This window comes from Eubalaena glacialis, chromosome 2 (assembly GCF_028564815.1).
Source record: "Eubalaena glacialis isolate mEubGla1 chromosome 2, mEubGla1.1.hap2.+ XY, whole genome shotgun sequence".
NCBI lineage: Eukaryota > Metazoa > Chordata > Mammalia > Artiodactyla > Balaenidae > Eubalaena > Eubalaena glacialis.
The window spans coordinates 35,853,013-35,865,746 of NC_083717.1; the positions used below are offsets into that span (position 1 = coordinate 35,853,013).

At 42.3% G+C, this 12,734-nt stretch overlaps 1 protein-coding gene across 1 annotated transcript in view; it reads right to left on the bottom strand.

Moving 5' to 3' along the window:
• Positions 1-12,734, bottom strand: part of ADAMTSL3 (ADAMTS like 3) — a 374,428-nt gene that overhangs the window by 78,562 nt on the left and 283,132 nt on the right. The window contains exon 20 of the mRNA XM_061179848.1: positions 5,138-5,291. Within this exon, the coding sequence (XP_061035831.1) occupies positions 5,138-5,291 (154 nt within the window). The remainder of the gene's footprint in view (positions 1-5,137; positions 5,292-12,734) is intronic.

Sequence of the window (12,734 nt, forward strand, 5' to 3'; positions counted from 1 at the left end):
AACAGATATAATAAGAACCTGCTGTATAGCACAGGGAACTCTACTCAATGCTCTGTGGTGACCTAAATGGGAAGGAAATCCAAAAAAGATGGGATATATGTATGCGTATAGCTGATTCACTTTGCTGTACAGTAGAAATGAACACAACATTGTACAGCAACTATACTCCAATAAAAATTAATGTAAAAAATATATCTAGACAGCTGTCTGAGTAAATAAACCAAAATAAAATATGACTATGTCACTCCTTCTTTGATAAAATCTAAACTCCTCATTATGGGGTTCAAGATGCTCTACAGCTCACCTCTCAAGCTTCCCCTTTCACCGTAACCCACCTTCAACCTCAGTTCTAATCCTATGGAATTGCCGGCAGTTTCCCCAAACATACCACTCATACCCCACCTTTGCTGACACTGTTCTCTTTTCCCAGATTCTCCTGTGTCCCGTGTGGGTCTGATGAATGGACACAGCTTTCAGAATTCTGCTCAAAGCTTCCTCCTTTTTGAAACTCTTCCTCACATCCCCCAGCAGCAGTGAGCACTTCTGCATCCTTTTATGATATCATTGGCACTTTATTCTCCTTATTTGTTTATATATGTCTCTCTCCCACTAGACTATGAGTTCTTAGAGACAAGAGAAGGGATCCTTTTCATTTTGTATCATAACATCTAAAACACAGTAGCACTTGATGAATGATTCCTGAAAGAATTAATAAGGAAATGCTATCCTCTGACACTGAAAACAATATATGCCCAGGCAGAGAGATCATCTCTGTCCTTAGGGCACAACATAGTGTCTGGTACATGTAAACAAGAGTAAACAGTAAGAGTAAACAGTAAGAGAAAACTCTTACTGTTTATTGAATGAATAACAAATGAATGACTGAGCAAAAGATAAAATAAATGTACGCTGTTGGATGCTGCAGGAGGTGACACAAGCCCAAGAGGGGTGCTGGCGAGGTAGCCCTGTGCCTGTCTGGGTTTCCAAGGGCTACAGCTATGTCAGGCAGGCAGGGGTGGGTGTTACTGGAATCTGAGAAGGCGTAGAGGAAGAGTAGAAGCTCTCTATAATGAGAGCTGAAGAGGCAGACGCTGGGCTGGTACAAGGAGGAAGACCAAGAGCTGGAGAGAAGTGAGTGGGTTTGAGATAACCTGGGAAGGGGATGAGGCATATGTTTCTTGACATTTTCATCATATAGTACACACCTGGGTGCCTCCCCTCCCTCAAAAAAAATTTTTTTTTGGCCGCACCATGTGGCATGTGGGATCTTAGCTCTCCGACCAGGGATCGAACCCACGCCCCCTGCAGTGGAAGCGTGGAGTCTTACCACCGGACCGCCAGGGAAGTCCTCCAACTATTTTGATGTCAGTACTTGGGTGAAAAATAAGAATTCTTCACCAAAACTTGGGAACCTTTAAAACCAGGAGCCATAATTGAAAAAAGTCTAAACTCAAACACTGTATTCCTATTATCTTTTGTTTTCTTTAGATGCTTGATCGGAAGCCAAGATAGGTAGGCTTTTAATAGCAATTTGAGGATGATCCAAGCCTGACATATTTGAAAAGCATGTCTTTGGGTACAACTCATTATGATAAGTGCTTTGGGGGCCTACACGGAAAAACTGTCCAGAGCTACTGTCTAGCTACCCCATATAAACTTATACCCTAGTAAGCCAGAAGACACAATACTAGTTACATTTTATCCTATCTTAAAGCTATAATAGGAATTAGAGGAAAGTGGTAATGACATTAAAAATAACTAATACTTTTGAGCCTATAGTATGTGCCCGGCACTGTTTCTAAGCACTTTCTAGGCATTAATTCTCAAAACAATTCCATGAGGTAGGTACAACTACTATTCCCATTTTATAGATGAAAAACTGAGACTCAGAGAGATTAAATAACCTGCCCAATGTCACATGATGAGATACTGATAGAAATGAGATTTGAACCCAAGTTGGCTTAACCACAATGTCATATTACTCTTCAGAGATTAAGTGCAACTGAGAAAGATTACTGGGGAAGGTAGGGTTTGTACTGGTTCTTCAAGAATGGGAAGAATGTCAGTTGCTAGATATGGCGGAGGGAAGAATTTAAGCAAGGGGTAAAAGCTGGAGGTGGGAGAATGCAGGGAAGGTCTGGGGAGAAGCAGGCAGGGGGTATAACTGGACTGTATGGTGCACCGCTGGCCTCTAGGGGGAGCTCAAGACATCTTGCCTCCACCCCCCACCCCCCGCCCTCCACCCCACTGCACATTAAAAGGGTCAAAATGAGGAGCAAGAAGAGTCTCTCCTCCATAGAGGATGGGTTTTACTTAAACTCAAGGCACTGATTAGGACACATTTCTAGAAGTGGAGCCTTGAAAGGGAATAAAGATCACAGCATAGTTGGGCTTGATCTTTCTTGTCTTCACACCTCTTCCATAACTGAGGGATTAGGCCTATAAAGAAGACCATCCTTTTCCAGTCTGGTGAGCAAAGGGGGTGGATGTGACATGAAGGAGAGAGGACAGTCAGAATAGTGGAATAAAAGATGAGTTTATCCACAGAGAAATGGGAACTTGGGGCCAGTAGAGTGGTTACGAAATAGCTGCTATGATGAATTTCTTGGGAATTCTTAGGAATAGGAAAAACACCCACACATTATTGCCCAGGTAAATCAGATAGCATGAATATGAAGTATGTCTAATCAGGATGGTGATATTATTTTCTTCAGCAAATCCCAGTAGCTCAGGTCAGGGAACTAAAAAACAAGCAAATAAAAATCACCTAAAAGGTGATGTCATCCTAATTGCTTTGAGACATGACATTATGGATTCTTTTAAAGGAGATTTCACAAAGTACCTAAGCCTGCGTGTGATCTGAAGTGGTAGGTCAGAAAGTATGTATGACAAGAGATGTTCAGTTTATATCTAGAAAGATGGAATTCTGCTTGAATTGACATGGTGAAATGCATTGATTTGTACACTGTTAAAAATATTATGTATGCATATTTGTTAAATATGCATGCAAACCGATCTTTGTATAATGTTTGTTCTTTGTGTTATTTTGATTAAAATATAAAAGAGGTTTCTTAGGTTTTAAAATCATGTGGATGTGATAAATTACCATGCTTTATTATCTGAAACAGTCAACTCTGTGAAATAGGAGCCCTACTCAGCTGTTATCTGATCTGTGATACAAGATAAAATCATTAATTCCTTTACATCCCCTTGTTCTCTCAACTTATCCTGTGTGTTATCATTTATATACATGGTTGTAGTTAAAGTTAAAAATGATGACACAGTAAAAAAAGATCACCTAAAAGGTAACCCACCAGAGTTGAAGATGAGCAGGGTGATTGAGGTAGTGGGTTAAGGAAGGGCATAGTGATCTGACTCTAGAATTGGTTAAGTGAGTGATGAGGAAAGGCCAGACAATAGGAGTGGTTTCTAGTGCAAGAGCAGGAAGTTTGGGGACAACAGGGAAGGAAGAACCAGAGGTCACAGTGAAGCATTAACTAAATAAGCAGGGGCCAGGTGGGGAACAGTAGAAGAGCAGGAAGCTATTTAAGTACCAAGAAATGAGGAAGTCTATGGTGTCACCCTGCCAAGGGGATGGTTGTCAGTGAAATTGACCATGTTGGGAAATTGGGCTATCAGGGTGTGAGAAAGTCATCTGCATGGATGCTGGTTGTCCTAGGTGTTGGCAGATGTTGGAGAGAAAGAATGGACCTGGTGGTGGGGTGTCCTGGCGAAAGGTAGAAAGGATGCTGGAGGTCGGCACACAATGCATTTGAAGGTGGGACGAGGGCGGTGTACATGCTTAGTGTGTGATGACAGAGGGAAAATGGTGCAGAGGCAGGAGGGGTAGGGAGGATGGGTCTGTGCCAAGCTCATCCCTCGGCTCTGATACGGTGGTGGGGGGAAGAGGATGCCATAGGAGCGTGCAGAGGGAGAAGCCAAATTTATGCAAGCCAGGGCCATTGATCCAAGGTGATGGCATCAGGCCAGGCTACGGCTGAAGTGGAGGCCCAGCTCGGGGTGACTTGGCTGTGCTGGGAGCATGCATTCCTGTCTCTTGTCTGCTTCCATGACCTACATGTTGGCAAGCTAGAGAATGAGATAGGGTCAAGGGGAAATATGACTGTCTTTTTTTCCTGCTTTTTTTTCTCCCTAAAACTTATCCTTTTACTCTGCTTTCTACCACATGCCATAATAATTTACAATTTCATCTTCTACCACATTGCATGCCCTAATAACCACGATGTATTCCCACATGTTATTCTGTTATTATTTTAGAGGAAGCTGCCAGAATTTAATTTCACTCTCCTCTAAGACAGTTTACGGTCCAGCCACATTGCTATGCAACCATCCACAATTAATAAAAATCAGATAGGTAAGCAGCTTGAAGCATGACACTGCGCCACACGCCACAGACATTCTTGAATTCCAGGATACGATAAAACTTGGGATCTCGAATTTTTGGAATCTCAAGATTTTGAAAACTTGTTCTCAAAGAATTCCCAGGGAAAAAAAATTAATGTTGTCTATGAATCACCACAGAGAGGTGGCTAAGAGCGTGGGCTCAGGAATCAGACAGATTTGTGGTCAAAGAGGCCAAGAGGCCCAACTGGCAGCTACAGATCCTTGGTCAAATCTAGGACCTTCTCTACGTCTTGGTTCCTCATCTCTCAATGGGGATAATACCTGGCTCACAATCTTGCTGGGGACTAAATAAGACAGTGCAATAATGCCTGCAAGGAACTCCACAGAGTAAGTGCTCAATAAATGCCATGAATGCTATGACATTTTTTAAAGTTACTATCGTTTTTCTTACTTGGTAAGTTTCTTCAGGAAAGTTGCTGGTAAATTTAGTAGTATATATACATACATATACGTACATACATATATGTACGTATATGTATGTATATACACAGGATGCATTTGTTAAGCAGGTGGATATTTCTTCAAACTGACTTTTCTTAGAGCTGTATCTTGGTCTTCAATATTATACCATTTGCTGCTTATAACAATCCTGAATTCTGCTTTATTTGCTTTACCTACAGATTAGAAACGTGTTGCTCTATGGAAGATGAAGCCACTCGGGGAGAGGAACAGAATCGGCATATCTGGTGAAGCGCGGACTTTCCATACTTACTCCTGCACACAGGCATTCGGCAAGATCTCGCAAGAGGGGGCCCAGGAAGATGCCTGCACACGGTCTCACTGAGGGGGACACGTCGGCCTTTGGCCGTCAGCCTTTGGCATACCTGCTGTCTCCGCTGGGTTCCAACACCACAACTGACAGAACACTGTAATGAGAATTGGGCGACAGAGTCAAACGGAGTGTGAGCAGACACATCCCCCGCAGCAACAGCGACGTCTCCTACGGTGAAACAGGAGGGGTGTTATGTATGGGTGCACCAATAAGTAAGCATTTCCTAGGCTTGAACATCTTTTAGGAGATGCAGATTTTCCCTCACCCCACCACTCCCCATAACTCCCTTCCCCTCCCCTCTGCCTTTTCTTTTCTCTCTTCCCTTCTTCCCTCCCTTCCTTCCTTCCTTCCTCCTTACTTTCTTCTTTCTTTCTTTCTGAGATAGTAACTAATTTCTAGTAATTTATTGTCGTGCGGTTTTATGGTCTTGTAATTGATGTCTAATTTATTTTTTAGATGTCTAATCTAATTTATTTTAATTTATTTTTTAGCTATTTATTAATATAGTAGGATGACTTTGCTTTTTAAAAAATGACATAATATAGACAATAATATGGTATTAACTTTGTATGGTGACTAGAATTATTGTGGTGATCTTTTCATAACGTATACAAACATTGCATCACTATGTTGCACACCTGAAACGAATATAATATTATATGCCAATTATAGTTCAATAAAAAAATTAAAATTAAAAAATGACATACACCCATGATCAAGAATTCAAGGAGTAGAAAAGTATAAAAGGAAAGTTTTCATTTTAAAAAACACCCAAACTGGGCTTCCCTGGTGGCACAGTGGTTGAGAATCTGCCTGCCAATGCAGGGGACACGGGTTCGAGCCCTGGTCTGGGAGGATCCCACATGCCGCGGAGCAAATGGGCCCGTGAGCCACAATTGCTGAGCCTGTGCGTCTGGAGCCTGTGCTCCGCAACAAGAGAGGCCGCGATAGTGAGAGGCCCGCGCACCGCGATGAAGAGTGGCCCCCGCTTGCCGCAGCTAGAGAAAGCCCTCGCACAGAGGCGAAGATCCAACGCAGCCATAAATAAATAAATAAATAAATAAATAAAATTAAAAAAAAAAAAAAAAAAAACGTGTGGTCTATCCAGCCAATGGAATATTTAAAAAAAAAAAAAAAAGGGAAAAAACACCCAAACTGCTCTATGTAAAAGAACATTAGTATTTGATAATCACTGTGTCTATAACATTGATATTTGGTAGTCATAATTACATGTGTACATGCAATTTTAATTTAAAATTTTACTGCAATTTTATTAGGTATATTAGAAAAATATAAACTAAAATAAGATTAAAAGAGTTGCTGAATGGCGGATTTTTTTCCACTATTAAGTGATTAATTCCCAAAAGAACTCTCCGAAGGTAAGAAAGAAGATGAAAGAAACCAACAAGAGGTTTGGGTAGTTATTTTTACTGACATATTTTGACTTAACGAGAGTATCTGGTAAGCACATTTACATTTCCTCTCACCCATCTCTCCTCTGCAAACATTCAATTTGTTTTTGTTAAATTATTTAGCTAATGTCAAGATTTTCTGATATTTACGTTCTGTTCTGAGATGCAATTGCTGGTTGATTACTCTTAATTCTGTGCTTAAGTGAATTTACGATTCATCTTCCATCTTTTTTCACCAGCATCTGTGCCTTCCTGGATTTTTTATTTTTAGTCATCTTGCTGCTTCATCATGGCCCTGCAAGTTTTTCGAGACGGGCTTATGGGTATGTATGCTCTGACTGCCTCTCTTGCCTTTCCACATGAAGAACAAACAAGATGAAGAGAAAATACTTGGGTCATACTTCCTTTCCTTTTGAATTGTGCAGATACTGCTTCACTGTCTTCTTGCATCTAATGCTACTGTGAAGGTGTAGGAGGCCAAGCAGGGAATTTTTGTTGTTTATTTGTTTGCCTTTTATGCTCAGAGGCCTTTGGCTCCTTTCTTTACCAATGAAGTTCAGCACCTAAGCAGGCTATGTCTTAGTGGGTCATACTTTAGTGGCACGTGGTATACCATTATGACTTGCAAATTAAAGCTTTTATTAAAGGAAACTAATTCCCCTTAATTATCTCTGAATATTTTTCTGTTTCATTTGTTTTGTTCTTCTCACAAATACCAATTACACTTATGTCTAATCTCCTCTCTCTGCCTTTCCATATCCATCATTGCCTCTAAAAACCAATTTTACATCTTACTCTTTTTCATATCATTTTATATGAGTTATTCCAGCTTGTATAGCATAGCTCTCTGTTTCCAGTCGTTTTAATTACTTTTTGTTGCTTGTAAAGTAACTTTTACGTCTGCTGTCTAAAGTTCTTCTTTTCACTTTTTTTTCCCTGACTATTCCAAGTTGTCTTTTCATCTCCTTCTGTTGACTCATAATCTCTTTCTGAACTCAAACCTCATTTTAAAGCCACTTTCCCCCCAGACATCATGACTATAATTTCCTTGGGAATATGGAGCCTATTTTTCAGAACTTTTCTCTGGGTAATACCTTTGTGATACTATGCTGTTCATGTGACTCTTGCTTCCTGTTCTTTTCCCCACACCTTAACTTCTTTCTTCCCCTTCAATTTTTTTCCCCCAGTTTTGATGCATAGTTTTTATGCCAGAGCTTTTTAAATGCAGCTGGCTGTTTGTGAATACCACGGGTTTGGGGAACGAGCTAGGGCATTTCCATAAGTTTGTTGTCTTCAACAGTCTGTCACCAAATTTTTATGTCCTTTGCCCATATATCTCTTCAGATTTTGGCATTGGAAGGGTCGGTGTGACTCAGGGAACAGCCTCTTAAGTAACTCGTTCACTGTGTAATCATCCAGCAATTGCTGCCCTTCTTCCTTCACACCACTCCATTTCTGCAGCCTTCCTTGGCTGGGAAGCCTAAACATGTGGCTTCTCCTGCAGCTCCATCTCCCCCACGGCTCTGCAGGGACAATCACGGTGTTTTCAGGGTCAGTGCATGGTCCCCCATCTAGTGTCTGTAATCAAAGAACCGTTGAGTAGGCCTTTCAGGACCATCACACTTACTCCTAGGGAAATCTATATCCTGCTCGTGCCTGAGGAAATCTTTGTCAGCCCTCAGCCTTCCCTCTCTCATTTTGGTCCAGATTTTACGGTCTTTGGCAGGTGTGTCTCAAAATTGATAGTCTGGGCTTGTGGCCATTTCATTGTTCATTAAAGACAGGATGTTCCCGCTCTTTCATTCTCTTTGTGGGTTTTTTGTTGGGTTTCACAGAGGGGAATGGAATTTTTTTAAATGCCTTTATTGTCCTCTTTAACAGAAAGCCCTAATTATTAATAGTTTTTCAGTACAGAGGGAAGCTTTTCGTAAGCTTTTGAACAAATAATTAAAAATTACCATTTAGCAACTTATGATGTATTTTTTTAACACGTCAAATCATCATCTAGGAGTTTTCCATATAATATTAAAACAGTAGTTACATAATTGCCAATCACCACTCATAAGCCATTTCTCATGATCAGTATTTGACTTTTTCTCCCCATTATGAATGGGAAGACCATCTGTAAACCCCTCTTCTGGATGGAGGTCTTACGTGACCTTGCATCTGCTAAGTTCAAGGTTAGCGTGCCATTAGAGAAGGTTCACAGCTGAGACAGCAGAGATGACAGGACCAGTGCCATTAATTATGACTCACAAAACAGCAACTTTATGCCAAAGCTTCTATGATTTCTTCCATAGAAATACGGTAGATTCCTCTGGAAGAGCTCATGGGAACAACATACCCTGAGTTCTTGTAACTTTGGAACTATTTGTCTGCGACCTTCAAACTTGAAGATCAGTTGGGCAGGACAGAAAATCCTTGGTTCACATTTCCTCTTTTAGTACATTAAAGATGTTGCTCCACTGTTTTCTACTATGAAGTGGTATTGTTGCAAAGTCTGATGCTAACCTGATTTTCTTTCCCTAGTAAGTGACTTGGTCCTTTTGCCTAGAAACACTAACACATTATTCTTTAATCTTTAACATCCAGTGTCTTTAGTAGAGTATGTCTTGATATTGACTATTCTGGGTCAATTTTCCCAGGTATATGGTGTGCCCTTTCAGTGTGGTGCTTGGAATCTTTTATTTATAGTTTTGTTCTGTTACATTGTTTCGGTTTTCTTTTCTCAGGACTCTAATCGGGTCTCATCCTTTAGACCAAACTCTAAAGCTGCATTTTCTGCAACACTTTCCTGGGACTCAGGCAGACTCAGATGTTTCCCCTCAATTTTCACTTATTCCTGTAGATGGGACAACTTTATTGGACTTTATATACAATTTTTTTCATCGGTCTGCCTCATTCAACTGTGAGCTCATTGAAGACTGTATTCTTGATTGTCCCAGATTCCTGGTACCTGGAGTAATCAATCATAGCAGTGCTCAGTAAATGACTGTGAAGATGCTGAGCTGTGGCAATAGGCATACTCAATTTAGAAGAAGCTTCTACAAGTCTATTTATTTCAGTCAACAAGTTAAGAGCGTTTCTATCCTAAGTACCTGTCTTATCAATAAGCTGAAACTGTCTTGTTGATAAGATTGTGTGTGTGTGTGTGTGTGTGTGTGAATATCCCTTTCATGCAGTTGTGTGCTAGTAAATGTTTCACAACAGGTTCATGGAAAAGAGGGCCCTGATTGTAACATTTGCCAATTTCTATGGTGTAAATATTCCCATCAGGGCTGATTTCAAGCTGTCGTCCAAATGTCATTGAATACAAGGTAGGAAGAGATCACAATTGGTTCTCGAAAGCTAGTATGAACTGGCTCCAACACACTACTGCCTTCCTGAGTCATAATTAATAAATCTATTGAAAACTGGAAAGCCATATTTGGAAATCCATGTGTCCTGGACATATCTTGAGCTGTACTTTGTAAAATGTCTCATGTATAGAGATCCTTCCCTTTTTACTTAGCATATGGACATATTTCAAGAATTGAAGAGTTGGCAGGTATAGGTAACTGAATACAGGAGGCAAAGTCAGAGATGATCAGAAGTGTTGAAAAGATGCTGGTGCACTGAGGACAGGAAGTAGGTGGGGGAGCTGGTTGGGAATGAAGAGGGTGTCCCTTTGCTTTCCCATAATGAGGATATATCCTACTTGGGGAGCTAAGGACAGGTACTGAAAAGAAAGTCAGAAACTGTTCCTGGAGACAGAGAGTCACCTACAGATGTCAGAGAAGAAGTCCCACCACAGAATCATCGATGGAGGAAAAATGCAGTGATAAAAATCAAAGGGTCAAATACTGAGCTTTTTGGAGATTTGGAAGAAGGCAAACCAATAGAAAAGATGCAGTCAGGTAAGTAGGAAAAATAAATAACACCAAGAAACACCCTGAAGGAGAATGATGAAAGTGGACAAAATGGCCAAATGCTCCATCAAAGTAGAGAGAACAAAGAATGAGGAGAGGCTACTGGATTTCAGTCAAAGGAATAGGGTCACAAAACAGTCCACAAGGGGTATGTGGATTGCAGAAATCCACCTTTAGGGAAGACTGCCCCATAGAAGTGTCAATGCTCCTTTTTTTTTTCTCCAAATTTATTTATTTATGTAATTTATTTATTTTTGGCTGCGTTGGGGCTTCGTTGCCGTGCGCGGGCTTTCTCTAGTTGCGGCAAGCGGGGGCTACCCTTCAAAGGTTGCAGTGCACGGGCTTCTCATTGCGGTGGCTTCTCCTTTTGTGGAGCACGGGCTCCAGGCGTGTGGGCTTCAGCAATTGTGGCACACAGGCTCGGTAGTTGTGGCTCGCAGGCCCTAGAGCACAGGCTCAGTAGTTGTGGTGCACGGGCTTAGCTGCCTTGCGGCATGTGGGATCTTCCTGGACCAGGGCTCGAACCTGTGTCCCCTGCATTGGCAGGCAGATTCTCAACCACTGCACCACCAGGGAAGCCAATGCTCCTTTTTGGTAACTAGAAAAGCAGTGTGAGAATTGAAGGTTCCTTTCTGCCTAAAACTGGGTTCAGATCTAAGGAAATCAAGGAAAAGGAATGAGCCAATGAATGAACAAAGCCCAAACATGCCGTGAATAGAGCTAGTGTCGGGGAGAGAGGAGTATTCCAGCTGCAGCCTGAGAGACCTGGCTCGGCGAAAAGCGGAAATTCTGGTGTGGCTTTTCAGTCTTTCTGGGTTCAGGGGTAGTGGCCAGTTCCAATGTGGAAGGGCCTCATCCAGAACCACAAGATGGACGGCTGCCCTGGAATGAGCCATCCCATGCCAGAGGGACGAGCCTGGCAAAAAGCTTTAGGGACGGTGGCAATTTGGCATCAGAGTCTCTGCCAAAACAAAGCAACTCAGAAATGAGAGAAAATTTCAGCCATCAAGAGAAAAGCTGAATTCCATAGGAAACACAAACTGCTGGGCGACACGTGGGCCTAACTGGACCCAAGTCTGAACGCTGGCTCTGCCTTCCTGTGCACGTGGGCACACCTGCTCCTCCTCCCAGATGCAGGTGTCCTGGAGATGTGGCCTTGGCTAGGAGCAGGAAGATGTCTTGACTGTGCTTGGGCTGACCTCTTGGAGTGTGCACAAGCTTGCTCTCGCCTTGGTGAATGGTTGCCTAGGAAACTGATCTGCCTCAGGTCCAGCCCAGCTCACGTGGCTAACCTCTTCTGTCTCCTCTTTCTTCCAGCAGAATCTCTTCCAGTGAATGATTTTCCTGTCCTCTGTTAGCTGGCCTGAGCTTTACTACAGCTCACTACTTCAACACCATTTTGCATTTCCCCTGTCTTTGCAAAGGCTCTTGAGGAAGAGTATTTACCTGCTCAGAGGTCTATAGGGCCCAAGGACCTGTCAGCAATCTCATGGCCACTGGCCTCAAGGACACTATAGGCCAGATGAGAAGACCATGTGGATGCTCAGGAAGTAGCTCCCCATTAAAACGCAATAAAAAAAACCCCGGGGTCATTATGAGTTAAAGCTGGGAAATGCTGTATGATTTTAGGGAGTGGAAGACTTCACAGAGGAGGGAAGCTTAGAGCTGGGCCCAGGATTTGAGGGTAACAACAAGAGCAAAGACACAAGGCAAGCCTGAGTATACGTGGTAAAGGGTGTTAATTTAGTGAAACATACCCAGCAACTACAAATTCTGTTATTCACAGAGGGAATGGACAGGAGAGGAAAGCAAGGATGTCAGCCCCAGCCTCTCCTCTAAAAGGCCAGTGAGAAGAGTTTGTTCAGGAGGTAGGATGGAACTGTGAAGGCCTCTTTTTTCTCAGAGGAAATAAGAAAAGAGATGAGGAGGGTGTGGTATTTTAGAGCACGGCAGGGGTTCTAGGTGCTCCCGGGCTGCATCCAGAAACAAGGTGCCCACCTCCTCCGCTCACGCCTTGTCTTTCCCTTTTCCTGCCTCTTCCTCTTGGGTTAGGGTAGCACTTGCTCAAAGAAGTTATTTCCCAGAGCCATCCCTACTTTGGACACATTGAAGGGCTAAGCAACCCTCCCAAGGATGAGGGGCAGGTAGGGAAATGCTTCTCAAATGGTAATGTGCCTGACAACACCTGGGGATCTTGTTCAAATGCAGATTCTGATT